Source organism: Phodopus roborovskii, unplaced genomic scaffold, assembly GCF_943737965.1.
Source record: "Phodopus roborovskii unplaced genomic scaffold, PHOROB, whole genome shotgun sequence".
Taxonomy (NCBI): Eukaryota; Metazoa; Chordata; class Mammalia; order Rodentia; family Cricetidae; genus Phodopus; species Phodopus roborovskii.
Window position 1 is genome coordinate 12,934,454 of NW_026125052.1, and position 26,311 is coordinate 12,960,764.

At 50.8% G+C, this 26,311-nt stretch overlaps 2 protein-coding genes across 4 annotated transcripts in view; one reads left to right on the top strand and one right to left on the bottom strand.

The window, feature by feature from the left end:
- Positions 1–822: 822 nt before the first annotated feature.
- On the bottom strand, positions 823–16,006 carry Gpr179 (G protein-coupled receptor 179). Its single transcript, XM_051175106.1, has 11 exons — positions 15,068–16,006; positions 13,241–13,349; positions 11,144–11,231; positions 10,371–10,606; positions 9,706–9,774; positions 9,123–9,232; positions 8,639–8,877; positions 8,341–8,479; positions 7,674–7,779; positions 6,734–6,880; positions 823–5,718 (listed from the first exon to the last, which is right to left on the bottom strand). The coding sequence occupies exons 1-11, from the start codon at positions 15,859–15,861 to the stop codon at positions 823–825; spliced, it is 6,933 nt and encodes a 2,310-aa protein (XP_051031063.1). The 5' UTR covers positions 15,862–16,006.
- Positions 16,007–24,782: 8,776 nt separating this feature from the next.
- Positions 24,783–26,311, top strand: part of Socs7 (suppressor of cytokine signaling 7) — a 39,320-nt gene continuing 37,791 nt past the window's right edge. For 2 of the 3 annotated variants that reach the window (XM_051175291.1, XM_051175296.1), the window contains exon 1: positions 24,783–25,962. In XM_051175291.1, the coding sequence (XP_051031248.1) occupies positions 24,980–25,962 (983 nt within the window). In that variant the 5' untranslated portion in view covers positions 24,783–24,979. The remainder of the gene's footprint in view (positions 25,963–26,311) is intronic. The other variant, XM_051175292.1, reaches the window with a different exon arrangement.

The following is a 26,311-nucleotide window of genomic DNA, read 5'->3' on the forward strand; positions in this document are numbered from 1 at the left end:
AAACCCAAAGACCGATATTGGGGTTCAGGATGAAGAACAGAAAGGCAAAGCAGCCAGCTAGTAGCTCTTACCAAGCTGAAATGGAGAGGATGTTTTCCCTGTGACTGGAAACTGAATCTCACATGAGACCCTTTGCTTTTTCCTCTCTAGTGCTGGGATTAAAGGCATGAGCTCTGTTACTCCTTTAAACTGATTCACTCTCGTGTAGCCCTGGGTGGCCTTGAACTCACAGAGATCCATCTTCCTCTGTTCTGAATCCTAAGATTAAAAGTGTGCCACCACTGCCCAGCTTCTATAACTAACTAGGGTGGATGGCTTTATTAGACCATAAACAATGTATCACCACTGGAGTTACAGGTGGTTGTAAGCCACTTGACTGGGCATTGAGATCAAAACCTAGGTCCCGTGCAAGAACACCACATGGTCTTAACCACTGAGCCACATCTCTAGCCCTGTCTTTCATCCTGATTTGCGTGTCTCTATAGCCTTCTCTTGCCCACAGTTCCCCGATTGTCATTGCCTTGTGTGGTTTTTAGTTCTTTGCTGGGTAAACGTCATTTAAGTGAGAGTTCAAACTTGAATGGCCTGTGTCAGATACTGCGGACAAATAGCGGAATTTGTTAGAAGGGAAGGGTCCATCTTTTGTTTCCTCAAGCAGAAAGAGGAGAGGAGAGGATGGGATGTCCCTTGGGGTCCAAACTGCATCCTTCTTGTACAGTTCCTTTCTAGTGAATTGCCATCTGGCCTAGCTGCTTTGACCAGCTCTTTGGGAACTGGATGCGGGAAGCACCCTGAAGGGCCTCTGACCTCACTGTGGTGCTCTCATTCACAGTCCCAAGGGTACGCAGGTGGCGGGCTAAGTTCTTCATCTTGAGCTTCAGGAGCCATTTGTACTTGGTCTTCAATTAAGGAGAGAGACTTCAGAGCCTCTGCTTCTTCGAGACTTGGCTTTGGAGCTGAATTGGCTCCAGGCTCAGGTCCTGAAGGTCCTTGTCCTCTGACACCTTCCAGAGGGAAAGCACTGGGTGTCTTGGTCACTTCTGGATGTTTGCTCTTGCTCTGTGGAAGAAAGCTCTCCAAAGGTCTGTGTGCCGAGAGGCAGAGTGATTTCTCAGGGACAGCAGGGACATCTGTCTGGGTTGTTGGTAAAGCCAAGAAGCCAGATTCATCAGATGGGGCTCTGGGTTCCTCCCATGGACAGATGTCTGCCATTGTGCCCTTGATTTTATTTCCTTCTGGGTCTGTGACTTCCCATCGACATAGTTCTGCTAGCCTTTTCCCTGGGCTGCTTGCTCCTTGGGAGCTGGCCTTGGGGTGGTCTGTGTCCAGGATGTCTGCCTCGGGGAAGAGCCCTGCACCTTCCGAGGGGTAGACTGCCTGTGCTGCTTCTAAAAAGTGTCCTTCAGCACCTCCATCCCCCTGTGACTTGCCATCCTGACCCTGGTCCAGCACCCCCTCCCCCACTGCTCCTGGACTTGCTTCCCAAGGGCAGATCTCTGCTTTCTTCACAGAGGGAATCTCTTCTACTTCCCAAGGACACACTTCTGCCACCCTGGCCCCCGCACAGCCCACTTTTTCAGAACTGCCTTTGTTTCCATCAGAAACACCTGTGGCTGGCTGTACCCCAAAGTCTTGACTCTCCCCGGGACACACAGCTTCCTGCTTCCCAAAGTTGCTGGTCTGTGGCATTTTCTGAATTTCTGCACCTTTGTGCTCTGGTTTTTCAGGGGCTCTTCCTTTTTCCTCTTGAGATTCCCCCATTGCATCCTGTCCTGATGTCTGTGTCTCCGCAATTGTCCCAGTCACCTTCCAGGGACAGACCTCAACCTTGGTGTCACTGTCATACTGGTCTGGGGCAGGAACATCCCATGGGCACACCTCAGCAACCCTACTGCCAGTACCGGCCCATGCCTGACCTTGTGGGTGGAGGGAAGAGCTCGCTGGCACCATGCTCTCCCAGGGACAGACAGACTGGAGGTCCTTGGGTGATCCTCCCCCATCAACAAGGAACTGTGATCTTAAAGCTTCAGCTTTTCCTTGGGTTGTGTGTTCTGGGAGGGCACTGGTCTTCAGGTCTTGTCCCAGGCCTCCCTTCTCTGTTGCCCTGTCACTTGCTCCCAAAGACTGTCCCTTTGCTATCTGAGTACTGATGCTACCGGGCAAGTCTGAGACCTGGGCAGATGGTTTCTTTGAGTCCTTGTCCTTCCAAGGACAGAGAGCTTCCTGTTCCTGGCAGAGTTTTGCATCCCCTTTTGATGTCCCTTCTTGGAAGGGAAGTCCCGCCTTTTCCAGATTATTTGGCCCTTGCTCTGCTGGCTCAGTCCCCAACCCTTGCTCCAGTCCTTTCACCATGGTTCCTTCAGTAACCTCCCAGGGACAGATCTTGGCTTTTTCACTGGTAGGAACTTCCTCTACTTCCCAGGGACACACCTCAATTGGCCTGGAGCTCACATGGTCCAGTTCCTGGAGCCCATCTTTTGGTTTCGCAGTGCTCAGAGTATCTGGCTGCTGAGTAGAGTCCCCTGGACCCAAGCTGCCCCAGGAACAGACCACCTCCTTCTCCAGGCCTGGCCTGTCTGACTTCTCTGGAGTAGTAGCAGTTATCTGCCTGGGCCCAGAATCTGCAGAAGCCTGACCTGCATCATTTGGAGAGATCCCAGAGGCTTCAGCTCCCACAGTCCTTTCCTCTCCAGCCCCAGGATCCACCTCCCAGGGACAGATCTTGGCCTTCCCAGCTGTCAGCCTCTCTTCCACTTCCCATGGGCAGACCTCAGCAGCTTTGCCTCCCATACTGCCTTGCCTCTGGAGAGTGACTTGGGGTTTCTCTGTGTCTTTTTGTGGGGTGCTAGTAGGGCCTTGCTTTTGGATCTGCTCCTCAGCATGTCCCCATGCTTGGATTCTTGCTTTTCCAGGTATTTTCTCCTCTTTTTGAAGTCCTCCTCCTTTTGGTGTGTGTTCTGATGCCCTGTTTTCGGGTCTTCCATCTTCCCAGGGACAGATTTCCGCCGTTGAAGGTGTTGCCTGCTTCTCTTCAGGTTTGAAGGCTTCCCAAGGACACACTTGCAGTGCCTGGCCGCCCCCACTGCTTAGGACCTGCCCACCAGCCTTGGATGAGTTGTTGTCTGGATGTGGGCTGGACTGTTGAGGGGCTGCACCTTCCCAGGGGCACACCGACTCCTGTCCTTGATGGACTGCAGGCATTGCCCTCACAGTTTGCTCCCCAATCTCTCCCAGGTACCGCTTTCTGGAGGTGGTCTCCTTTCCTGGGAGAGATTCCCCGTCTGTTCCATGATTCAGCGTTTCTGTGCCTGCTCCCAGCTCCCAGGGACAGACCTCAGCTTTTTTGTCATCAGATGTATCTCCTACCTCCCACGGGCAGACCTCTGCAATACCACTGCCCAAACTCCCTGAGCTTCCCGGGCCTTGAAGTGAGACTGCCGAGGGACCCCGAAAATCAGTACTTTCCCAAGGACAGAGAGACACCAGGTGTCTGCCCACATTCTGTTCTCTCCAGACAGTTGCCTCCTTGGGGGATTTCTGCCTTTCTTCGGGGAGTCCCTTCACTCTCTGGGGCAGGGTTCCCTCCCCAGCGTCACTCAGCTCCCAGGGGCACAGCTCAGCCTTGGCCTTGTGTGGAAGCACCTCTGTACCTCTTTCTCCCTGCTTCGCCTCTGTACCGCCCACTACCACAGGCCTGCCCTGAGCTCTGTCAGAGTCCTGATGCGCCAGCTGAGGAGACAGACCACCAGGGTCAGCACTTTCCCAAGGACACACTGCCTCCTGGCTCCGGACCAGCCTCTCCGGCTTTTTCCGAGTAATGATACCCACACCCTCTGGCTCTGATTCCTCTGGAGCTTTCCCCCTCTCTCCCCGGGAGCTACTCAGAACTTGTCTTGATGGTGTCTTCTCCAGGCCTCCTTCAGTCCCCTCCCAGGAACAGATGTTGGCCTTGTTGCTACTCTCTGGCTGGCACATCCCTGATTGTGGCACTTCCCAGGGGCACACCTCTGCCACACTGTGGTCAGTCCTGCCTAGGGGCCGGAGGGCAGTAGCAGGTACTTCTTGGTCTCCCACAGAGGATTCCTTTGCTTGCTCAGCATTTTTGTCCCCCAAACCTTGCCTCGGTGTAGCCAGCTCCATCTTGCCAGTTCTCTCAACTCTCGGCTCCCCTAGGCCCTGTGATGCCCTCTTGTTTCTGTCTTCTTGTCCTCTGCTGCCCTCTTTGTGGAAAACCTGGAGCATTCTGCTGGTGTGGGCGTTCTGTTGGTTCTGGAGGGACTCCTCATCCTCACAGGGGGTGAGGGCAGCCTGTTTGCTCACTGCTTTGGGCCTGCCCAGCCTGGGAGATCGGGGTGTAGCCCCCATGCTCACCCCCGTAGCCTTTCCCTTCTCAGTCTCAGGGCTATCCTCTCCACCCTCCTTCTCTTTGTAGGTGCTCCTAGAACGGGCTAGAGCTTTGATGGCCAGGCCCAGGCTGCGCACGGAGCCCTGCTGCAGGGGGGTCTTGAGGCTGTGGGACTTTGAGAAAGCCTTGGGCTTCCCTTCATCTACATTATCGACTTCCCCTTGGACATGTCCTTCCTCTGAGGTCCTCTCGCTCTCCCCAGCCCCCCTCTTCTCCACTGCCACAGAGAGGGCCCTCCAGATCTTGGTCCGAGCTGAGGCAGGTGAATGGCTGCTTTGCTCTGACCCAGTGGAGACTTCCTGGACCTCCTTTTCTTTCTTGCCTGGTAGTTCTGCATTCTCCCAGGGGCAGATGAAAGTGAGTAGGGTGGGGCTTTGGGGGCCCATTGGGACTGGTGCCAGGACAGGGGTGGGCGTTGGGGCCAAAGCTGGTAACAGAACAGGAGCCAATGTGGAGGTTGGGGTGGGAGAAAGCATTTTTGGCTCTCCCAGGCATGCCCCAGACAGAGCCAAAATGGGTGTAGAGACCTGGTGCCGGACGGGTGGGTGAGGCAGCCTTCTCCCGGCCTCCTCATGAGGCCTCCCAGGAGCATGTGAGCTGTCCATACAGCTGCTCTTGGCAGGGGAAGGCGGGGCTGACAGAGGAGCCCTTAGAGGGCGCTCCAACCTCCTGGCTGACGGCCGCCGCACTGGGCTCACTATGGCTGCCTCAGCCTTCTTTCGCTCCTCTCTCTCTTTTGCCTGCCGATAGGTTTCCTCCAGGTAGACCTGACTGGCCACAAGCAGAGCCTTTTCTCTGGAGCCAGCCACAACACTGAGTGACTTCTGCAGAGACACGGGCCTGGCTCTGGGGAGCCTTTCTCCCACTGTCAGGTTGTGAGCACTGGCTGACCTGAAGCCCAGGGCTGGGGGCCCCTCCGCTTGACCCTCCACCGGCGAGGCCTTCTTGGACAGGGTCCTCCTCAACGTGGAGTCAAGGAGAGGTGTGCTGTGCTCCCTGCGGTGGCTGTGCTCCCTGTGGTGGTCATAGGTGCTGCGGGTCTTGCGCAGGGCTGGTGGCTTCTCAGTCTCTTGAAGGCTGGAGCTGAGAAGCCTGCGTCGAGAAGAGCCTGGCAGACTGCTGCGGCCGGGAGAGCCTGAGTCCCGGGAGTGCTGCCTAGCCAGGGCCTCTGGGAACTCAGCCAGGTACCTCATGAAAGAGCGTCCCAGTCCCTGGCGGGAGCTGCTCCGCTTCTTGGGCAGGTGGGGGTTGTTAGCAGCCATCTCCTTGGTCTTTCGGACCTCCAGCTGGGCGTAGAGCTTTTTCAGCTCATCCTGCAAGGAAGGCATGGGCAGTAGAGCCACCTCAGATGCTCAGCCCACCCCCACCAACAGGGCTGCTCCCCTCCCTGGCCCTTCATTAAACGATTTTCTCTGGGGCATCATTTCACCAAACTGCCCCTTTCCTGTTCCTAAAATTCAGAATTCACCACTCTATTCCTGTGAGACTAGAGCCAAGCTGGTTCTGAGTTGGATCCATTTGACCCTGAGGGTTCAGGGTACCCTTACTTCTCTGGAGCAGTGTGATATCCTGGGAAGTGATCAGCATAGGGGGCAGGGCTGGCTTTGAGACTGTAGACCTATTGAATTGACCTCTGGACCACAGCATCTTCTACAGCTGATGTTTGGGGAGAAATTCAGAGCAGGGTAGTTTTCACTGACACTGACATGTAACATTCTCCATCCACTAGTTCAACCTCCTAGAATGTTCTAAGGAAGTGAACAGAGGTTACATAGAAGACACAGAGGTGCCAGGTGTGATGGTGCACACCTTTAATCCCAGCTCTTGGGAGGCAGAGGCAGACAGCTCTCTGAGTTTGAGGCCATTCTGGTCTACAAATGAGTTCCAAGACTGCCAGGACCACACAGAGAAACCCTATCTCAAAACAACAACAACAACAAAACAAAACCCAAAAAAACAAAACCAAAATCAAAGAAGACATAGGGGCACTTTCTAGTCCCCACAGCTGACCCTTAGGATCATTAGCCATTCCACTTTGCTAGGGACGCAAGGCTTTTGTCATCTGTCCCCACCCCATGATGAGGACACAGGGGATTAAAAGTACACTCTTGATTGGGCCTGGGCCTTCAGGGTTTGGGGAGTTCTTTTCATTTGGATGGTAGGTGATCAGAGAGTGTCTAAGGTGGCAGAAAAGGGAGGTGCAGTCTTGAAGGAGGGAAGATTTGAGGTAATTCAGTGGTATGTAGCCCCATGTCTGCACAGCTGTGTTCCCCGTGCAGTCCTTAAAAGTTGATATCAAAGGTCTTGGGGTGTGGGAGGGGGACCTACCCGAATATCCCCTGGGTCCAGGCTGCGCTCACTCCAGGCCGAGGCAATGCTGCTGTTGAGGTAGGAGCCTGAGCGCTGCAGGTCCAGCTCATCCTCATATACTTCATCCAAGATCTCCTCTCGGGGAGGTGCCCCTGGCTTCCAGAACTAGCCAAGACGGTGGGGGTGGGGGGTGTAATGGGAACATAATGGCATTCTGCCCACTCCTACCTCGCCTACTCTGCCTTCCTTTCATGAGTCTTCACCCTTCTCTGATTTGGATTCCAAGGTTTTAGGGAATGTTATTCACTGTCACTTTTCAGCAGTGACCAGCACAGCATCTTTAGGCATGGCCTTCAGCTCTCCCACCTGCCTCTTCAGAGTCTACCAGCTGGATTAAAAGGATACCAGGTATGGTGGTGCACACCTTTAATCCCAGTACTCAGGAGGCAGAGGCAGGCAGTCTCTGTGAGTTTGAGGCCAGCCTAGTCTATAAAGCCAGTTCCAGCACAGCCAGGGCTATATAGTGAGACTCTGTCTAAAAAAAAAAAAACAAAACAGCCAGGCAGTGGTGGTATGCATGTGCTTTTAATCCCAGTGTTTGGGAGGCAGAGGCAATAGGATCTCTGAGTTCGAGGCCAGCCTGGTCTATAGAGTGAGTTCCTGGACAGTCAGGCTACACAAAAAAATAACCCCCAAAAAAATAACCAAAAAGAAAACAAACAAAAACCCAAACCAAAACACAAAACAAAAAACCCAAACCAAACAAATTCTTCCTCCATCCCTAGCTCTATGTTGCCTACATGGGAACATGGAGCAGGGGATAGCTTCCTCCCCCAACTGAGGCCTTGCCTGAGATGCTCATCATTTTTGATGTGGAGAGGGTGCTGAGATGGCAGGCCCACTGTGTTCTTTACCAGGGGCTCAGGGCCTGCCTCATGCAACAGGAGAAAGGCCTTACCTTCGGGATGAAGATCAGAGCTAGTGTGGCTGTGACTGTGCTGTGGGTATGGAGGAAGAAGAGGAGAAGGGTCCAGTCTGGGTGCAGGGAAGGAACCAGCACAAACCTAAGGGCCAGATGGGACAGGGTGATCATCAGTGCAGCTGGCATCGCCCTACCTGCCTCACCTCACTAGCCCTCCACCCCAGCCCCAGCCTGGCACTCGGCCAGGGAGACACCCACCCTTCCTTCCCTCTCTGGATTACAGGTGTAACCTCAGGTTCTAATTGATCCCCTCTTCTAAATGACTCTACTCCACGATTCTGCCTGCCCCAGAACTGTGCCCAGGACTCTATTAGGATTAACCCTGTAGATCACTTCTTCCTAAGCCACAAGGCCACATCCCCATAACCACACAGCAGGCCTGCTGCTCTGAAGGCTGAGGAGTGAGGAAGGGGTCAGGGCTGGGGGGAAACACTCAGGGCTGAAGACAGGCCATTAGGAATGAAACACTTCTTGTGGATTGGGTATCTCTCCTTAATGAGATATGTGATGTAGGAAGGGTATATGCTCTACCCTTCTGAGGATAGCAGCATTACAAGGATCACTGTTAGATGGACCCCCTCGCCTGCAAGTAGGGAACATTGGCAGGGTGGGAGGAGTCTCAGGAAGAAGGGCTAGTCCTCACCTGGCTGTGTGAAAGACAGTAGAGAGCAGCAGCTCATTGTGTAGGGCGATGCTCATGTAGCGTGGCTCATGGAAGGCTGAGGGGACAGCCCGGGTGGCATAGCAGAGGAAGCTGCCCCAACACAGCAGAAGCATTTCCGCTGGGGGGAGGCGGAAGGGGAAGGAGAGAGAGCCCTTATCACTTCAGCAGCCTGCCGACCCTCAAGTGTGTCCAGCAGTCCAGACCAGCTCAAGAACATCCCAAAGGAGAACAGCCAGGCAGGGCCAGGAGGAGGCTGAGCTCAGCACAAGCAGCTTACCCACAACCATGATGTAGTCCCAGTGGTCATGGTGACAGAGGTAGAAGTAGCGACCAGTGGGAGTGTGGCCTCGGGTCACTAGAGGTGTGTGCTGGATGCCTGGCTCCAGGACTCCGGCTGTCCACACAATCAAGAAACCCAATACCAACAGCAGGAGCTGTCCCAGGCGCTGCAGCAGCTGCCCACTGCTTGGATGTGGACCCCGCTGGGCTGTTCGAGACAGAAACAGCTGGAGCACCCTGAGGGGAGTAAGGTACATGGGGGAAGTCAGGAGGACCATGGGTGGGACCAGAGCCCTGAATTTTGTCCATTTGCTTCCCGGCCCTGTATGTGTTTATCTCTCCTGATCTTTCTAAAAGTTACATGGAAGAGGAAAGCTGAGTAATTGAGGGTACAGGGAAAGGTCTGGCTTTGTAAAATGTCACTGTGTGAATGAATGAGCGGGTGGGCCAAACAGTGTCGGGGTCTACAAGGCCCTCCCTACCTATAAAGCTTCAGTATAACGGTCCCATAGACAACGGCAAAACCCAGCAGCCGGACCCAGCGGAGAGCGATGCAGCGGAACACGCTGGGCTTGAAGTACAGGATGAACACCTGATGGCAAGGAGACAGAACCAGCTACTCCCTGCTCTGTTTCTCCTCCACTCTCCATCCCTGTCACATACATGACTAATCTTCCTAGCAACCCCTTAGTGGAGGCCTCATGCTTCCTTTTTTGCAGAGTTGCAGCTTAAGTATCTGAAGGGTACACAAGACAACTTGCCTTAAATTGTACCAGCAAGTCAGAAAATTCTTTTGAGTCCAGGTCTCTGCCTCCAGAGCTCACTAGGGCAGAATGCCATTTGTGGGGATAGGTAGGGGAAAATTATTTATTTTGGAACTAACTCTGTAGACCAGGCTGGTCTCCATCTCACAGAGAACCACCTGCTTCTGCCTTTAAGTGCTGGGATTAAAGGCATGTGCCACCCATGGCTGGTAGGGGGAATTTAAAGCCACCAAATCTTCCTAACAAGGCAGTTTGGGGGTGAGGGACACATGGAGTAAGGCCAGCTAGTGGTCACACTCACAGGAAAGTAGAGAAGTAAGGATCCAAAAAGGATGGTTTCCAGCAGGAAGATTCCAGATGCCCGGATCCTCTGTGAACCCAGGGGAGAAAGATGTGAGCAGAGTGCTAACAGCACCAAGCCTGGCCTGGGCCTCCAGCCCTTGTTCCTAGCCACTCTTCCAGCCTCACCCCAGGGTCTAGCCATCCTTGTAAGAAGGGCCATGCTGGGCTCAAAGGTTGCTAGAGCTAGAACGGGCCTCTGGCATCCCTCCAAGCTTTGGGGCAGACTGTCCCTTGATCTAGAATAAGATTCCTCTTCATTGCTCAGTAAAAACCAGTTAACCTATCACTTCTTCTAGAAGCCCTCCAGTTTCATCCCCTGCAGAATAACTGGTCCCTCCTCCCACAGCACCTGGCAGCCACCCCATCCTTGCTCCTGTGTCATTGCCTCCTCTCCCCATTGGGATCCAGAGTGCCTCTCTTGCAGAATGTCTCTGTAGTAGGTATTCAACTAGTATTTGTTGAATCAAATACAATGTTGCAGATGAGGAAACAGATGGAAGAGTAGAGAGGTCACTGCCTGGTGTCACACACCCAGGCATAGAAGCAAGATTGGCACCCATTTTCCCAAGACTTAAATGTGTTCACTTGGATGTGTGCACAGCAGAGAGATGTGGGCCTTCTTGCCTTGCTCCCGCGGCAACGGTAGGCAACCAGCATACTCAGGAAGACAGTCAGCATGCAGCAGGCCTGGCAGGCCAGCACTGCCGTCCTCAGTACCAGGGCCTCCTCCACGAGGCATGGTGTGGCATCCAGACAGCTGGTGCAGCCTTCAGGACATGGCTGGCACCGAAGCAGCTTCCCTAAGCTGCTTTGTGGAGACCCAAATTGCCCGGCAGTCTGAGTTGCACTCTCCTCTAACCCTACAAAGGATAAGATGGGTGTAAGGAGAGCTTGGCTAGAGATTTCTGAGGTTCTAGCCTTGGATCCTGAGGCTACATCCTCTCCTTTAGCTTATGGCCCCAGGAATAAGAGCAAAAGGTTAAACCCCATTAAGGACAGGGTAACAGGAAGATGCTAGGCTAAGGCTCATTCAGAGGCTAACTTGCCTCATACCTGTGTGTTTGAGTTCATTCTCAGAAGGTAAGCATCTACAAACAGTCCCTCCGATCATCTCTCTCTCTCTCTCTCTCTTTCCCCCACCCACACTTTTCTCTTGAGCTGTGGTCTCAGTATGTAGCTCAAACTGGCCTTGAGTTCATGGCAATCCTCCTACCTGAGCCTTCCAAGTGCTGAAACCATAGATATGCACCACCATGCCGAGCCTCTCCTGGCTTGCAGCTGTAGACTCCCACTTCTTCCCAGGGTTACCTTAAATCTACCTTTTTGTCCATAGATGTTCCATCCCAACTGACCTTGGCTTGCAAAACCTTTGCTTAGCCCTATCCACACTTACGTACCCCCAGAACTGCTAGCCCCATAGAATCCAGGTCGGCAGCGACAGAGATAGCGGCCAAGGACAAAACCCTGACTCTCCAGAGGGACACACTGTGGGGATGACAAATGGCATTTGTTTATTTGTTTGTATTGTATTCCCACCCCCACCCCCAAAAGCTTTCCCTACTGGGAAGAGTTCCCTCCATCCAATGCTTCCAGGTTTACACTAGAGAATTCATCAGAAGCGTTTTCCAGTTCTTGCCCAGGCCTCCCACCTCTGGAAACTTCCCCATTATTGGAGTATCCAAGAAAGAGCACAGGATACATAACTAGGACACATAACTCTTTTGTTCAGATTGGCATTAACAGGATCCTTACACCCCATTCCCTAGTGCCTAGGGCTAGGTACTGGTAGGTGAAGATAGGGAGAGCTCAGAGTAGAATCATCCTCTCCTGTGCCCATACCTGCTTCAAAGGGTTCCCACAAGCTGTCCCACTTGGCATATAGGTGCTGTGCTGGCTAGTTTTATGTCAACTTGACACAAGCTAGAGTTATTGGGAGCGATATGAGCCTCAATTGAAGAAATGCCTTCATAAGATCCAGTGTAGGACATTTTCTTAGTGATTGACGGGGGAGGGCCTAGCTCACTGTTGATGGGGCCATCCCTGGGCTGGTGGTCCTGGGTTCTATAAGAAAGCAGGCTGGGCAGCCAGGCAATGGTGGTATATGCCTTTAATCCCAGGCAGGTGGGTCTCTGTGAGTTCTAGACTAGCTTGTTCTACAGAGTGAGTTCCAAGACAGGCTCCAAAGCTACACAGAGAAACCCTGTTTTTGAAAAAACAAAAAACCAACCAAACAAAGCAGGCTGAGCAAGCCAGTAAGCAGCACCCTTCATGGCCTCTGCATCAGTTCCTGCCTCCAGGTTCCTCCCTGGCTTGAGTTCCTGCATTCACTGCTCTTGATGAATGATTATATGGATCTGTAAGCGAAATACACCTTTTCCTTCATGGTGATCCATCGCAGCAACAGTAATTCTAAGACAGGTAAGTTAAAAAGACTCCCATGGCTGGGCAGTGGTGGCTTGGGAGGCAGAAGCAGGTGGATCTCTGTGAGTTTGAAGCCTGCCTGGTCATCCAGGACTACACACAAATATCCTGTCTCAAAAATCCAAAGCTGCCAGATGGTGGTGGCCCTCCCCTTTAATCCTAGCACTAGGAAGGCAAAGGCAGGTGGATCTCTGTGAGTTCTAGACCAGCTTGGCCTACAAAGTGAGTTTCAGGACAGCCAGGGCTACACAGAGAAATCCTGTCTCAAAAACAAAACAAAAAACAAAACCAAAACAATAAAAAAAAAAAAAAAAAAAAAAAAAAAAAAAACAACAAAAAGACCTGCATGGAGGGGCAACTTCCTCCATCAGGACCTATCTGGCCTTAACATAGGACTACTTTCCTCAGCATAATGCCAGGCTGGTGGGATGCCAAGGTTAGCTCTCTATCCTGCCTCCTCCTATTGATGTTTGCTCAGCAGTTAACAAAGCATGGCCTCAGAGATGGGCAGGGTTGTTAAACACACGACTGAGGCCATTGGCTGAAAGCAGATAGCTGTGAGGCAAAGGGCTTGTAGTTTGGAGTTTGTCACCTTCACCACTCCCCAACCTTTTCAAGCTTTGGTTAGGCTCCTCCTACAACCAACCAGCAATTCTGTTTACTTGGGTGAATACCAATGGAGCATCCTCTGAATCAGAGCTGTGCTGACTTAGCATAGGAAAGGGAAAGCAGGCTAGGCTCAGGAGTAACCCCCAAAGAAGAACCCTGGAGTGATGAGTACCAGACCAAGAGCAAACAAGGGGCACATTGAGGTTTCACCGGCATAAGGAGTAGCTTTTTTTTTTTTAGAAGAATAGAAGATATGAGATAGGTTGTACATTGGCCTCCCTTTTGAAGAGCCTGTCATTTCACCTCTGCCGATCACTAGAGGCCTCCACCTTCCAACCCGCCCCCCCACCCCCACTTGAAACCCTGAGATGTAAGGGTAGCACCCAGCTGTTCCTGGGAGCTGGGTGGGGGCAGTGATGGGAAAAGGGAATGAAGGCAGGATTCAGTGGACCCATCCTCCTTGCCTGAGTGCTGTTGAGGTCACACAGGTGGGTGTTAGAGTACCAGCCTGGGCCGCTTGCACACTGATTGATGTCCACGCTTTGGAGGTCGATGTCCATCCGCACCTGTCCCCTAGAGCAGCAAATGGACAGTTAGGGGCACAGTGGGGATGCTGAGGCAATCACTATGTTATCGGGCAGTGCAGTCTCTGCATGCTTTAGCACAGGGGCAGCATTGTACACATACAAGGCAGATCTCCAATGCCATTAGCCCTGTCTCTGTGGCAACAGTCCCCCTCCCACTAGGTTTTATCCCCCACTTCTTCGATGTTCAGCATCTTATCATTTTCTGGTTTTCATCGATGGGTAGAAGGAAAACACATGTCACGACATGGCAGATCCCATGGATTTTACACCCTTGCCCATTGCCTCTACATGCCACATAAGCAGCTCAGCGGTCTACCACCCCTTCACTCTGCCCATACACACCAGGTCTGAACTAATCACAGGGAAGGAGTCCTGGAATGGAGGAGCCTTGTTGTGACTGAATTGGGAGGGGCTCTGGCAAGGAGCCAGGTGGCCTGCTTACGGGAGGGGGAGCCCTGTTGGGAACAGTGTATGGGGGCAGAGAGCAGAGAAAGCAATGCTCGCTGTTGCATGCCTGGCTGTGCTGTGTTGCTTTGCGCCTGCTTCCCAGTAGGACTCCTGGCCCTTTACCCTAGCTGAGTGCAGAGTCAGTCCTTTGAGGAGTATTACAAAGTACTGTGGCAGGGAAGGGAGGATAACAGGGTCTGCTCCACTAAGAGCCTGGTTATTGGTAATGAATGACACTGGGACTCAGCCAACTCCTGGACCAAAGGGGTGTTGGTTCCAAGCCCCTGTCCAGGAGTTTTTCTTCTCCTGGGAAGCCTACTGGAGTGTCCATGTAGTTGGTTCCTCTGAGAAGCCAGGAACATGGGTTATTACTGTAATTAAGTTCTCATAATAGATCTGGATATCCTGGAACTTGCTTTGTAGACAGGCTGGCCTTGAACTCATGTGCTTCCTTGGTGCTAGGATTAGAGATGTGTATAATCACCACCAGGCTGTCAAGTTCTCTCTTACCTCTTCTGTTCATACCTTAAATCTGAGCGCCATGACAGCCAAGACCTGTCTCTGTCTATACTCACCCATCTGCACACACACACACATACCTATGTATAGATGTATGTGTACATACCTGTGTATGTACATGCCCATAGACTTTCACTCATTGTCCTCAACACATAAACAACATCAAGAGGTAACCAGACACATGCCTGTAACCCCAACACTTGGAGGGTGGAGGTAGGAGGATCAGGGTTCTAGGTTAGCCTTGGCCTCATGAGAAACTATTTTAGAAACCAAAATAAAGCTGGGCAATGGTAGCACACCTCTAATTCTAGCACTCAGGCAACAGAGTCAGGTGGATCTCTATAAGTTCAAGGCCAGTGTGGTCTACAGAGTTCTGGAACAGCCAAGTCTACACAGAGAAACCCTGTCTTAAAACAAAACAACAAAAGGAAAAGAAAACAAAATAAAATGAAGACACACACACACACACACACACAAAAAAAAAAAAAATAGATGTTCATGTTCAGATAAATATGTATAAATTGGCTTATATACAGCATGCACACTCACACCTCAGAATGTCGATCAAAGATATACACAGCTGAATGCCTGAATGCACACACACACATACATATCTGTGCACCGCCCCCCCCCCATAGACATACACATTCTTGCCAAATGGTCTGTGCATAGTACAGCAAACTTGTGCCCCCCCCCCCATCCTCACAAATCCATCAAGTCCTTCCCAAGCCCACTTACCTGACTTCTGGGGTGAGGTCTGGCTTGAGTCCATAGAATGTCGCCGAGATTGTAACTAGCCAGCCAGGACGGAACTGGCCCTCATGGCATTCCAGAAAGGGAGCAGACAGCTTTACCTGCTGTATGTCCCCCACATATCCATCCCCCCGAGGCCACTTGGGGCTGTCAAGACTCCTTAGGTCATTGGTCAGTACTCGCTTCTGCAGGTCAGGGCTGTCCAGGCCCTCTTCTGGGTTTTCTTCCTGTACCCTGTTCCCAGACAGGTCCTGAAGAATGGTCTCATCCCCCATCCGGGTGGCCTGCAAGGCCAGCTGAAGGTGGCTAGCCCCTGGTGGGGGGTTAAAGGTCAGTAGAGCCCTGTAGGCTTTTGGGTCCCCCTCGGCCACACTTCGGACAAGTGCCTGATACCACTCAACATCCTCCTCCACACTGGACTCCCGGATGTCGTTGGCTTGTAGAAGCATGTTGAGAAAATTGGCAGCTTGGGCCAGGGTGCCCGCTGCTCTCCGTAGGACTGGGGGGATTCCCACTTTCCCTTCTGCTCCACGGACTTCATAACTCTCACTGCAATTAGCACCTGACAGTTGTTGAACATCGCCAGAGTAGAGAAAAGCCAGGGCTGCTTCCGCCCTCTGTGGGGGCTTCCACGTGGGCCCAGGTCCTCGCTTGGCTTGGGAAGATAGTGGAGGCAGAGAGCGAAAGGGTCTTTGGCTCCCCAGAGCCCAGTTGCAGAAGAAAAAGCAACTCAGCAGCGCCCAAACAAGAGAAGATGTGGCCACTGCCTTGGTACCCATTCTTCGGCAGCTCTCATATCCCAGGAATCCAGGCTGCCTAGAGGTTTGGGTGGCTCAGAAGAATGCAGGCAGAGGCTGGTATATAGCCCGTCTCCACACCTCTTCCCCTCCCTCTCTCCCTCCCTTCCTCTGCTCTCTCATGCTAATCCCATCTAGCCTGTTTCATTTTATTTCTCATCTCTAATGTTATCAGTTTCTAGATATAGGTATGATGGCCCTGCCCCTCCTTGCTCGGTGTGCCACCCCATCTCAAAAGCCTCTTAATCCTGGCATACTACTCTTTTCTCTACCTCTGATCCAGTATGCAGACACCCCCATTCCAGACACAAGCACCCCACATCTGCTCCAGAGATAAGATAAAAGAGGGGAAGGAAGCGACCAGTTGCTCTCTCTCTGCCTCCCTCCTTCCTCTACCCTTTGCTCCATTAGTAGAGATGGGCAAATCTGGCCTGAGGCCATAGCAACAGCAGATGAATCCATGTCCCTCTCTCCACCCCCCTGCCCCACTTGGCCTCCTGGCAGCAACTGCAATGGACATAATAAAGGGCTAGCTGCATGTCCTAGCCGTGTGCTCCTGATGCCTGCACCACTCCATCTTTCTACATCCCAACTTCTTCCCTTCTTTGTGGGAAGTAGTCGCTCGCATCCCTGCCCCTTTTCATTTGTTTTGTTTGATTGGTTGAGTTTTGAGACAAGGTCTCATTATGTACCCTTGCCTAGCCTAGAACTCACTGTGTAGACCAGGCTGTCCTTGAACTTACAGAAATCCACTTGCCTCTGACTCCTGGAATTAAATGTAGCTCTTCCCATTTCAAAAATTTGCATTTGTATGTCTGGTGTCCAAGAAGGCCAGAAGAGTGTCAGATCCCCTGGAACTGGAGTTATAAATGGTTGCGAGCTGGCGTGTGGGTGCTGAGAACGGAACCCAGGTCCTCTGGAAGAGCAGTCAATGCTCGTAACTGCTGAGCCATCATCTCTCCAGCCTCAGGTTGTTGGCCACAAGCATTTTTACCTGTTCAGCCATCTTTCCAGAATTAATTCCACAGATTCAGGGAGAAAGACCACTGACCCAAATCATCATGGCAAAATTAATTAAAGCAGCTTTTAAAAATTTGTAAATACAGGCTGCCTCCTCCTAAAAAGTTGGGTTTAAGAAAAGGCTTTAAAGCTCAGGGGTAGGGGATTTCCAAATGGTGGTGAAAGTATGGAAAATACAGCCTAACTCTCCAATGACCCCAGGAAGCTAGAGGTTTAGAAATACTATCTAAAAAGCCCTAAAAACCTCAAATTCCAGACCCGGTCCTCTGCCAGTAAATAGGGAAAAGATCAGACTCCTTGCTGCTTGCGACAGACAGGCCCTTGAGTACATGATCCTGGCCTGGTAATGAGCTAACTAACTGCTTATCTGATGTAGGTAAACTGCTTGTGAAACCCCAGCCCTAGTGACCTATCCTAACTGCCATTTGTCACCCCACCCAGGAGCCCGCGCAAGTGCAGACCTCTGGGGCTATAGAAAACTGATTGTTCTATAAAGTGAGGGCTTGGATGACTTAAAATGGTGAAAAAACTATAAAATGGTTTAAATTAATTGGCCCACACCTCAAGGGCTCTTGATACTTGGGATGATTGGTTTGCGATGCTCCGGCTTTGTTGTAAACCCTCAATTCTGCACTCTACCCCTGAGTGCTGTATGACTGTGGACACCAGTGCAATTGGAATAAAAAAGTCCTCATGCTGTTTGCATCAAGACCGCTTCTCATGAGTGATCTGGGTGTCACCTTTCCTGAGTTGGAACGTGAAGGTCCTGGCTCTGAGGGTCTTTCAGTGGGGTTATAAAAATAGGACATGCCAGATGATGGTGGTACATTCCTTTAATCCCAGCACTTGGAAGGCAGAGGCAGAGGCAGGCAGGTTTCTGAGTTTGAGGCTAGCCTGGTCTACAGAGTGATTTCCAGGACAGCCAGGGCTACACAGAGAAACCCTGTCTTAGGGTGAGGGGAGCAGAAAATAAACATAACAAGGTAGTCATAATAACCTTTTGAAACAACAGTAGGATTACAAGATGGTTATAACAACTTTTTGAAACAAAGATGTGATTGCTGTTTTCCCCGAACAGGCAGTACAGACCCATGAGTAGTTAAGGTTACAGGTGAGGCATAAACAAGAATGTATCTTTGTCTTTACTGTAAGATGGCTTTCAATCCCAAGATGGAGGCAGGCTGGTTCATCACCAGCCCAGTATATATTTAAAGTTTTGTCAGATATGGTGGTGCAGGACTTTAATCCCAGCATGTAGGAGGCAGAGGTAGGCAGATCTCTGTGAGTCTAAGGCCAGCCTGGTCTACATAGACAGTTCCAGAGCTACATAGAGAGCTAGAGTTACATAGAGAGGCCCAGTCTTAAAAAACCAAAATAAATAAAGTTTCACTATTACTTTTTTTTGCTTTGTTTTGTTTTGTGTTTTTGTTTTTCGGTTTTTGTTTGTTTGTTTTTTGGGACAGGGTTTCTCCATAGCTTTGGAGGCTGTCCTGGAACTAGCTCTTGTAGACCAGGCTGGTCTCAAACTCACGGAGGTCTGCCTGCCTCTGCCTTCCAAGTGCTGGGACTAAAGGTATGGGCCACCACCACCTGGCTTGCTATTACCTTTTTTTTATGTGTCTCTGAGCATGAAGCTATGTATGTGGGAAACAAAGGTCAACAGCTGGTTTCTTCCTCAATCATTTTCTACCTAACTTTTTTGAAAGTCTCACTGAACTTGGAACTCACTGGTTCAGCTAGACTGGCTGGCCAGCCAGCCCCAGAGCTCCCCCTGTTTCTCTCTCTGGGTATTATAGGTACATGTGGCTATGCCCAGCTTTTTACTTGAGTACTGGGACTGCAGCAAGCACTTTAGCAGTGGAGACATTGCTGCAGTGTCCTACCCTAGTTATTTTTACATTTATTTGTGTATTAGAGAGTGAGGCATGTTCCACAACATACCACACATGTGGAGGTCAGAGGAAAATTGTGGGAGTTGGTTTTCTGCCCTGTGTATCCTGGTTTTGAACTCAGGTTGACAGGCTTGGAGGCAAGTGCCGTTACCCATTGAGCCTTCTTGCTAACCCTGTACACAGCCACCACTATATATGTATGTGTATGTTTATGAATATATTCATGCTCACTCTATAGCCCAAGCTGACTTGGCCTTTTATCACAAATTAGAATCACCTGGTTAAGGAGCCTCCCCTAAGGAATTGTCCTGATTGCCTTCATTGATGTGGGGAGATCCACCCCACCCAAATGTGGGGCAGCACCATCTGGTAGCAGTCTAGACTAGAAGGGGGTGTGGCTGGAGGGAGATTATCTGCCTTTTGCTCAGTTGGTCTATCTCTCATGTTGCAGAGTTAATTTATTCCGTTATTGCAGCTGCAGCTGTTCTTTGGCTGAATTAGAACCAGCATTTGCAGACTTCCATCACTGAGGACCAGCAACTCTTCTGGTTTTGGGTGCCAGACTGGGACTGCTGAGGTACCCAGCCCCATGGACTGAGCAGCTATGGGCTTCTCAGCCTCTCAGGTGTGAGACATCTGTTGTTACTATTTCAGTATAAGTTTATTTAATAAATTCTTTATTGTATGTTAAAATTATTATAAATACTTATACATACATTCATTGTATTTCAAAGCAAAAGCCAACTTAACTGGAGTCTAAGTCACCCAGAAGTTTCTTTTCATTTTATTTGTAGATGTGTTTATTTTTGAAACAGGGTCTCCATATGTATCCCTGGCTGTCCTGGAACTCACTATATAGACTAAGCTGGCATCAGAGTCACAGAAATCCACCTACTTCTGCCTCCCTTCTGAGTGCTAGTATTAAATTAAGGTTCCTTTTTCATGATTTTCCCAGACAAGGGGTGTAGGCCTGTACTATTAAGGAACTAGAGAGAGATAATATTTCCTTTATATTTTTTCTTTCTTGTCCTTTCTCTGTCTGACCAGGAGCTGTGTGCTATACCTCGGGGGAATCTGTAATAGTACAGACTTAAGTAATCTCTTCTTAGGGAAAAAAAGAAAAGGAAAGAAAAGAAAAAAGATAGCAGCTGGACAGCAGAGGGCGTTGCAGAGCTACAGTCCTTGCCGTCAGGGGATTATCTCTGGGGCCAGAGTATTTCCCAGAGAGCCAGGGATCTTTGGAAGTCAGTTTTTGTTTAAGGCAGCCAATGTTCTGGGTTCCTATAGCACCTAACTTTCTTCCTCTCTCACTCTTTCTTTCCTTTTCTTCCCTTCTAGAAATCTGAGTGACATGAGTAGTAGCTGAGGGGAGAAAGGGTAGAGAAGGAAATCTTTGCAGCCAGACCTCTAGCTTTAAATTCCACTACATCTTTTTGAATGGATTAACCATAGCTGAATAACTCACTGCATGTCAGTTTGTTTCTTCATTTATAAGAGTGGCTGTTAATTCTGTTCTACAGAATTAGAGGTGAATTTGAATCAGTGACCTTTTATGAGGCTTAAGGTTGCACAACAATTCCATATTTCTGTATCAAAGACCTTACTCCATGTCAGGCAGAGTCTCTGACATCAGACAGTCAGAGGGACAGAGAGCAAACACAGCCTTCTAGAATTTACATTTTAGTAGGAAAGGTAGAGTGTGTGTGTGTGTGTGTGTGTGTGTGTGTGTGTGTGTGTGTATCTCTGGCTGTCCTGGATCAGGCTGGCCTTGAACTCACAGAGATCCACTGACCTCTGCCTCCAAGTGCTAGGATTAGAGGCACATACCACCCCAACTGGCTATTTAATTTTTTAATGGGTATGATGGGTGTTTTACTTGCATGTGTGCCTACTTACATTGTGTAAGTCTGGTGCCTGAGGAGGCCAGAAGGAAGAGGGCATCGGATCCCATGGAACCTGAAATAGACATTTGTGAACCATGATGTAGGTGGTGGAAATCAAACTGGAATCCACGGGAAGAGAGACCAGGCACATCTTCCTGGTGCAGTGAGGAAAGTTCCATCTGAAGGCTGGCTAATTTACTAAGCACAAATAGAGGGAAAATTTACCCAAGAAAGGAGATTAGAAAGGCAGGACAGGGCTGGAGAGATGGCTCAACAGTTAAGAACATTGGCTGCTCTTCCAGAGGACCCAGGTTCAATTTCCAGCACCCACATGGCAGCTCACTACTGTTTGTAACTCTTAAGATCTGACACTCTCACACAGACTACATGTAGGCAAAACACCAATGCACATACAATAAAAATAAATAAAAATTATTTTAAAAAAGAAAGGCAGGCCAGGTGGTGGTGGTGTACACCTTTAGTCCCAGCACTGGAGAGGCAGAGGCAGGCAGATCTCTGTGAGTTTGAGACCAGCCTGATCTACAAGAACTAGTTCCAGGACAGCTTCCAAAGCCACAGAGAAACTCTGTCTCAAAAGCCAAAACAAACAAACAAACAAACAAAAACCAAACAAACAAAAAGGCAGGACATGTTGCTTCCTGGCTGAGCTACAGTTTCACTTTGGAGGTATAAACTCTGGATTTGGTCTCTAACACTGAGGAAAGAGGGGGGTGGTAAATAATCACAAAATGCCCATCTATGTGGGAGATGACAGTGTTAGTGGAACTGTACTGCATGGGACAGATAAGGTACAGTGTTATGGGCAGTGTGTGTGAGAGAGGCAGCAGGAAGACCAGCAGGGTCCTAAGGAGCCTTTTCTCTATCCTAAGAGTGAAGAAAGGATGCACAATTACAATCACAGGCTGAGGGTTTCAAGAGATGGCTCAGTGGTTAAGAGCACTGGGTGCTTTTCCAAAGGTTCTTGGTTCAGCTGGGCGTTAGTGGTGCATGCCTTTAGTCCCAGCACTCGGGAGGCAGAGGCAGGCAGATCTCTGTGAGTTTGAGGCCAGCCTGGTCTACAGAGTGAGTTCCAGACAGGTTCTAAAGCAATACAGAGAAATTCTGTCTCAAAAAATAAAACAATAAAAGGTTCTGAGATCGTCTTCCAATACCCACATGGCAGTTCACAATCTATAATGGGATCTGATGCTGTCTTCTGGTATGCAGACATGCATGCATGCATGCAGACATACATACATACATACATGAATCTTTATAATCACAGGCTGTGAGCAAACTTCCATTTTGAAAGGGCCCCTCTGGGCTGGGAAGATGGCTCAGATGGTAAAGTTTCTAGACTGGCTGGTCAGTGAGCTTCAGGAGTCTACCCCACCCCCAGTCCAGGTATCACAGACACATGCTGCTCTGCCTGGCTTTTATACTGTGTTGGGGATACAATCTCAAGTCCTTATACTTATGAGAGACCCACATCAACCCCTGACTCTATACCATTGCAGATCTACACGCACAAACATACAAAAGCATCTGATTGCATAGGTGCATATACCAAGCACACAACATAGTAGTTCTTTAATCTTTCCCTCAAAGCTTCTTCAGATACTAAAATTGCTAAATTTTGCTAGTTGCTTCTTTCTCCTTATCCCCTGTGAACTTCAACGTCTCCCACAAGAACAATTGCAGTGGGTTCCTGTCTAGGCTTTCTACCTTCAGTCACATCTCCACACAAACTTGGTCTTATTTGGTCCTCACAACATCCTGGCCAAGTAAGCAAAGTTGCAATGCTTGCTTTGAGATCTAGTGGCGGTAGTGGGCACACTTATGGCAGCTCCTGAAATTCAATTGTTAAAATTTCTGGATATTTTTCCTTTTTTTTTTTTTGAGACAGGCTGGCCACGAACTCAGAGATCCGCCTGCCTCTGCCTCCAGAGTGCTAGGATTAAAGGCATGTGCCACCACCACTCAGCAGTTTTTGGAATTTTGTAAGACAGTTGTTAGATAAAATAACTTCTTGGACTTCTGACTAAGATCAAGTGCTGTTAAACATAGTTGCTGGGCTGGAGAGTTGGTTCAGTGGTTAAGAGTGCTGTTTGTGAGGCTGGAGAGATGGTATAGTGGTTAGGAGCACTGACTGTTCTTCCTTGAGGACTCAGGGTTAATTCTAAGCACCCACATGGCAGCTCACAACTGTCTGTAACTCCAAGATCTGACGCTCTCACACAGACTACATGTAGGAAAAACACCAATGCAAGTAAAGTATAAATAAATAATTAATTAATTTAAAAAGAGTGCTGTTTGCTCTTCCAAAGGATCTGTGTTCAATTCCTAGCACCCACATGGCAGCACACAACTATCTGTCTGTAACTCCAGTCCCAGAAGATCTGACACTCTTTTTTGGATTCTGTGGGTATCAGGCAGGCAAGTGGTACACACACAAAACATGCAAGAAAAACATCCATACACACTTAAAAAACAAATTAAAAATGTAGTTACTATTCAAAATTAAATTGTATAAACTTATAGAACTGGAGGTATAGGTAGAGTGTTTACTGGGCATGCACAAAGCTCTGGGTTCAACCCGTGTGTGTGTGTGTGTGTGTGTGTGTGTGTGTGTGTGTGTGTGTAAGTTTATATATATGTTTACACATTAAAATATGAACCCATATAGATGGATGGTGGTGATGCACATCTTTAATTCAAGAACTCAGGAGGCAGAGGCAGGAAGATTTCTGAGTTCCAGGCCAGCCTGGTCTGTAGAAGGAGGAGAGCTAAAGCTGTTAACACAGAGAAACCCCATCTCAAAAAACAAAACCAAAACCAAAACAACAAAACCCCAACAAAAACCCTAGTCACCTTGACTTAAAAAGTGATGGAGGAACTGGGTAGCAGTAGTATATGCCTTTAATTCCAGCATCCAGGAGCCAGAGACAGGGTGGATCTCTGAGTTCTAGGCAGGTCTAGTCTGCAGAGTGAGTTCCCTGACAGCCAGGGCTGTTACAGAGAAACTGTCTCAGAAACCCCCTCTCTCACAAAAAAAAAAAAAAAAAAAAAAAAAAAAAAAGATGGAAGAAAGTGGAGAGATAGCAGTTAACAGCACACTGAGGACTGGAATTCAGTTCCCAGAAAAAAAATTACAGCTCTAGGGGATCTGATGCTTTGTTTTGCGCGCGCGTGATGGAGAATGAGAGTAGCTCTGATGTATACCTCCTGTACATCTGTAGGGTTACATTAGGAAATAACACAAAAAGTTGAAGAAACCCTTCTAGTCATCGAAACCAGTTCTGATTCAGCAAAGTTGCCACCAGTATTGGCAAATTGATGAAGTTTGTCTTCGGTTTTTTGCTGTCCTTTTGCATCAATAGAGGAAAATATCAGTAAAAACATTTGTTAAATTGCACCCCTTGGTCACGTGTAACCAGTTTGGGAAGGCTGGGCATGAGGTCTGGTGGTTGAATTGATCCTTAGCATGTGCCCCATCTAGGACTCTATTCTCAACATGACACACACACTATGACAAAACCCAGTGGAAGCAACATCTGGCAGTGAGTTATTGTACACTTTTATTATTGTACACTTTTATTATTCCTTGGAAATTGTGTAGTACACATCCTTAATTTCAGTCAAATTCATGATGACAAAACTATATACACACCCTTCCTTCCCCCAAAGAATCAGTTGTTTAACGTGGAACAGCACACCGCCGGATCTAGAACACATTTTCATGTAGTCATTCCATAATTCGTCAGATGGCAGGAAAGAGGATATAGATCTAATGAAATGACTTGGCCAAGGTCATACACCCCCAAGCAGCATAGATGGGACAAGACCCACAAGCAGCGCCAGGGGCTGCATCCCTCTCCCAGGTCCAGACTCGGGTTCCGAGGCCTAACCCGCTCCACAGGGAAGGGTAGACTGGGCCTGGGCGCCCAGGAAGTGAAAAGGCAGGGGTCGGTGCCAGAGACCAAGGAGGCCACAGAACCAGCTGACGGCCAATAGCAACCAGGGCGGGGAACAACGTCAAGCTCAGTAGAGGCCGACGCAGCGTACCCTGGGGAAGGGGGCGGGACCGAACCAGGAAGTGACGTCTCGGGGGCGGTCCTCGGCGGCGGCGCGCGGCCTGGGCTCGCGCTGGGCTCCGCGCGCCCCCCGCCCCCTCTGTGAGGCAGAGGCCGCGGCGGCCGTTAGCGCTGTCGCTCCGGGGGCCGCGGCGGGCGGGGCTCCGGCGGGGCCCGGCCTAGTCCCCACCCAGCCCGGCTCCGAGCCGCCCGCCCTCCCTCCCTCACCCCGATGCAGGGGGCCGAGCTCCGGGACGGCGAGGCGGCGGCGGCCGCCGCTTCGTACCGGGTCCTGAGCCGCCTCCTCGGCTATGGAGAGGCGGCCCCCGAGCCAGGCCCGCCGCCGCCGCCCCCGGGCCATGGCCCGTCGCCGCCACCCTTCCTCGCTCGGCCCGGCCCGCGGGGCGCCCGGCCGCCGCAGCTGATGGTGTTCCGCAACGTGGGGCGGCCGCCGGAGGAAGAGGACGCGGAGGCGGCCCCGGAGCCGGGACCCTCGGAACTGCTGTGTCCCCGGCACCGCTGTGCGCTGGATCCCAAGGCCCTCCCGCCGGGCTTGGCGCTCGAGCGGACCTGGGGTCCGGTGTCTGGACTAGAGGCGCAGCTGGCTGCTTTGGGGCTCGGGCAGCCGGCGGGGCCGGGGGTCAAGACTGCCGGCGGAGGCTGCTGCCCGTGCCCGTGCCCGTGCCCCCCGCAGCCGCCGCCGCCGCAGCCCCCGCCGCCTGCTGCCGCCCCGCAGGCCGGGGAGGACCCCACGGAGACGAGCGACGCGCTGCTGGTCCTAGAAGGCTTGGAATCGGAGGCCGAGAGCCTGGAGACTAACAGCTGTTCAGAAGAGGAGCTCAGCAGCCCGGGCCGTGGAGGAGGAGGGGGTGGCCGGCTTCTGTTGCAGCCCCCGGGCCCCGAACTACCCCCGGTGCCCTTCCCGCTGCAGGACTTGGTCCCTCCAGGGCGCCTGAGCCGAGGGGAGCATCAGCATCAGCATCAGCAACCTCCCCCACCGCCACCGCCTCCCGGGCCCCTCCGGCCCCTCGCGGGCCCTTCTCGAAAGGGCTCCTTCAAAATCCGTCTCAGTCGTCTGTTTCGCACGAAGAGCTGCAACGGCGGCTCGGGCGGTGGGGATGGGACCGGCAAGAGGCCTTCTGGAGATCTGGCAGCTTCAGCTGCGAGCCTGACGGACATGGGAGGCTCTTCGGGCCGGGAGCTGGATGCGGGGAGGTGAGAATGGCTGGGGGGTGGTGGTGGCAGGCGACAAACTTCAGTTTCTTGTTTCGCTTCCCCTACTGCTAACACAATACTGTCAGTTCGCAAGCTGTGGACTTCTGGAGAAGGCAGACACTTGGGACTAAAGGTGGTGACATCTCCCATTAGATCAGAGCTAATTGTGGAAACAGCTTTTACTCTTGGAGAGTTCACGCTCGGTGACACTTCTTAGTGGGTTAGCGTCCCTTGCTGGGAATGATCTGAAGCCCTGCCTCACCATCCCTGTACTGGCCCCACTTTTTAAGCCCCCCCCCATCTGTCTATCATTACTAACACTGCTGCTGGGAGGTTGTTGGAAGTGTGT

Coding starts and splice junctions, on each gene's coding strand:
- Gpr179 (XM_051175106.1), bottom strand. CDS start 15,861: ATGGGTACCAAGGCAGTGGCCACATCTTCTCTTGTTTGGGCGCTGCTG. Junction 8,480..8,638: donor GGACTACATCATGGTTGTGG/GTAAGCTGCTTG, acceptor GCCTCCCCCCAG/CGGAAATGCTTCTGCTGTGT. Junction 7,780..8,340: donor ACTGTCTTTCACACAGCCAG/GTGAGGACTAGC, acceptor TCTGGCCCTTAG/GTTTGTGCTGGTTCCTTCCC.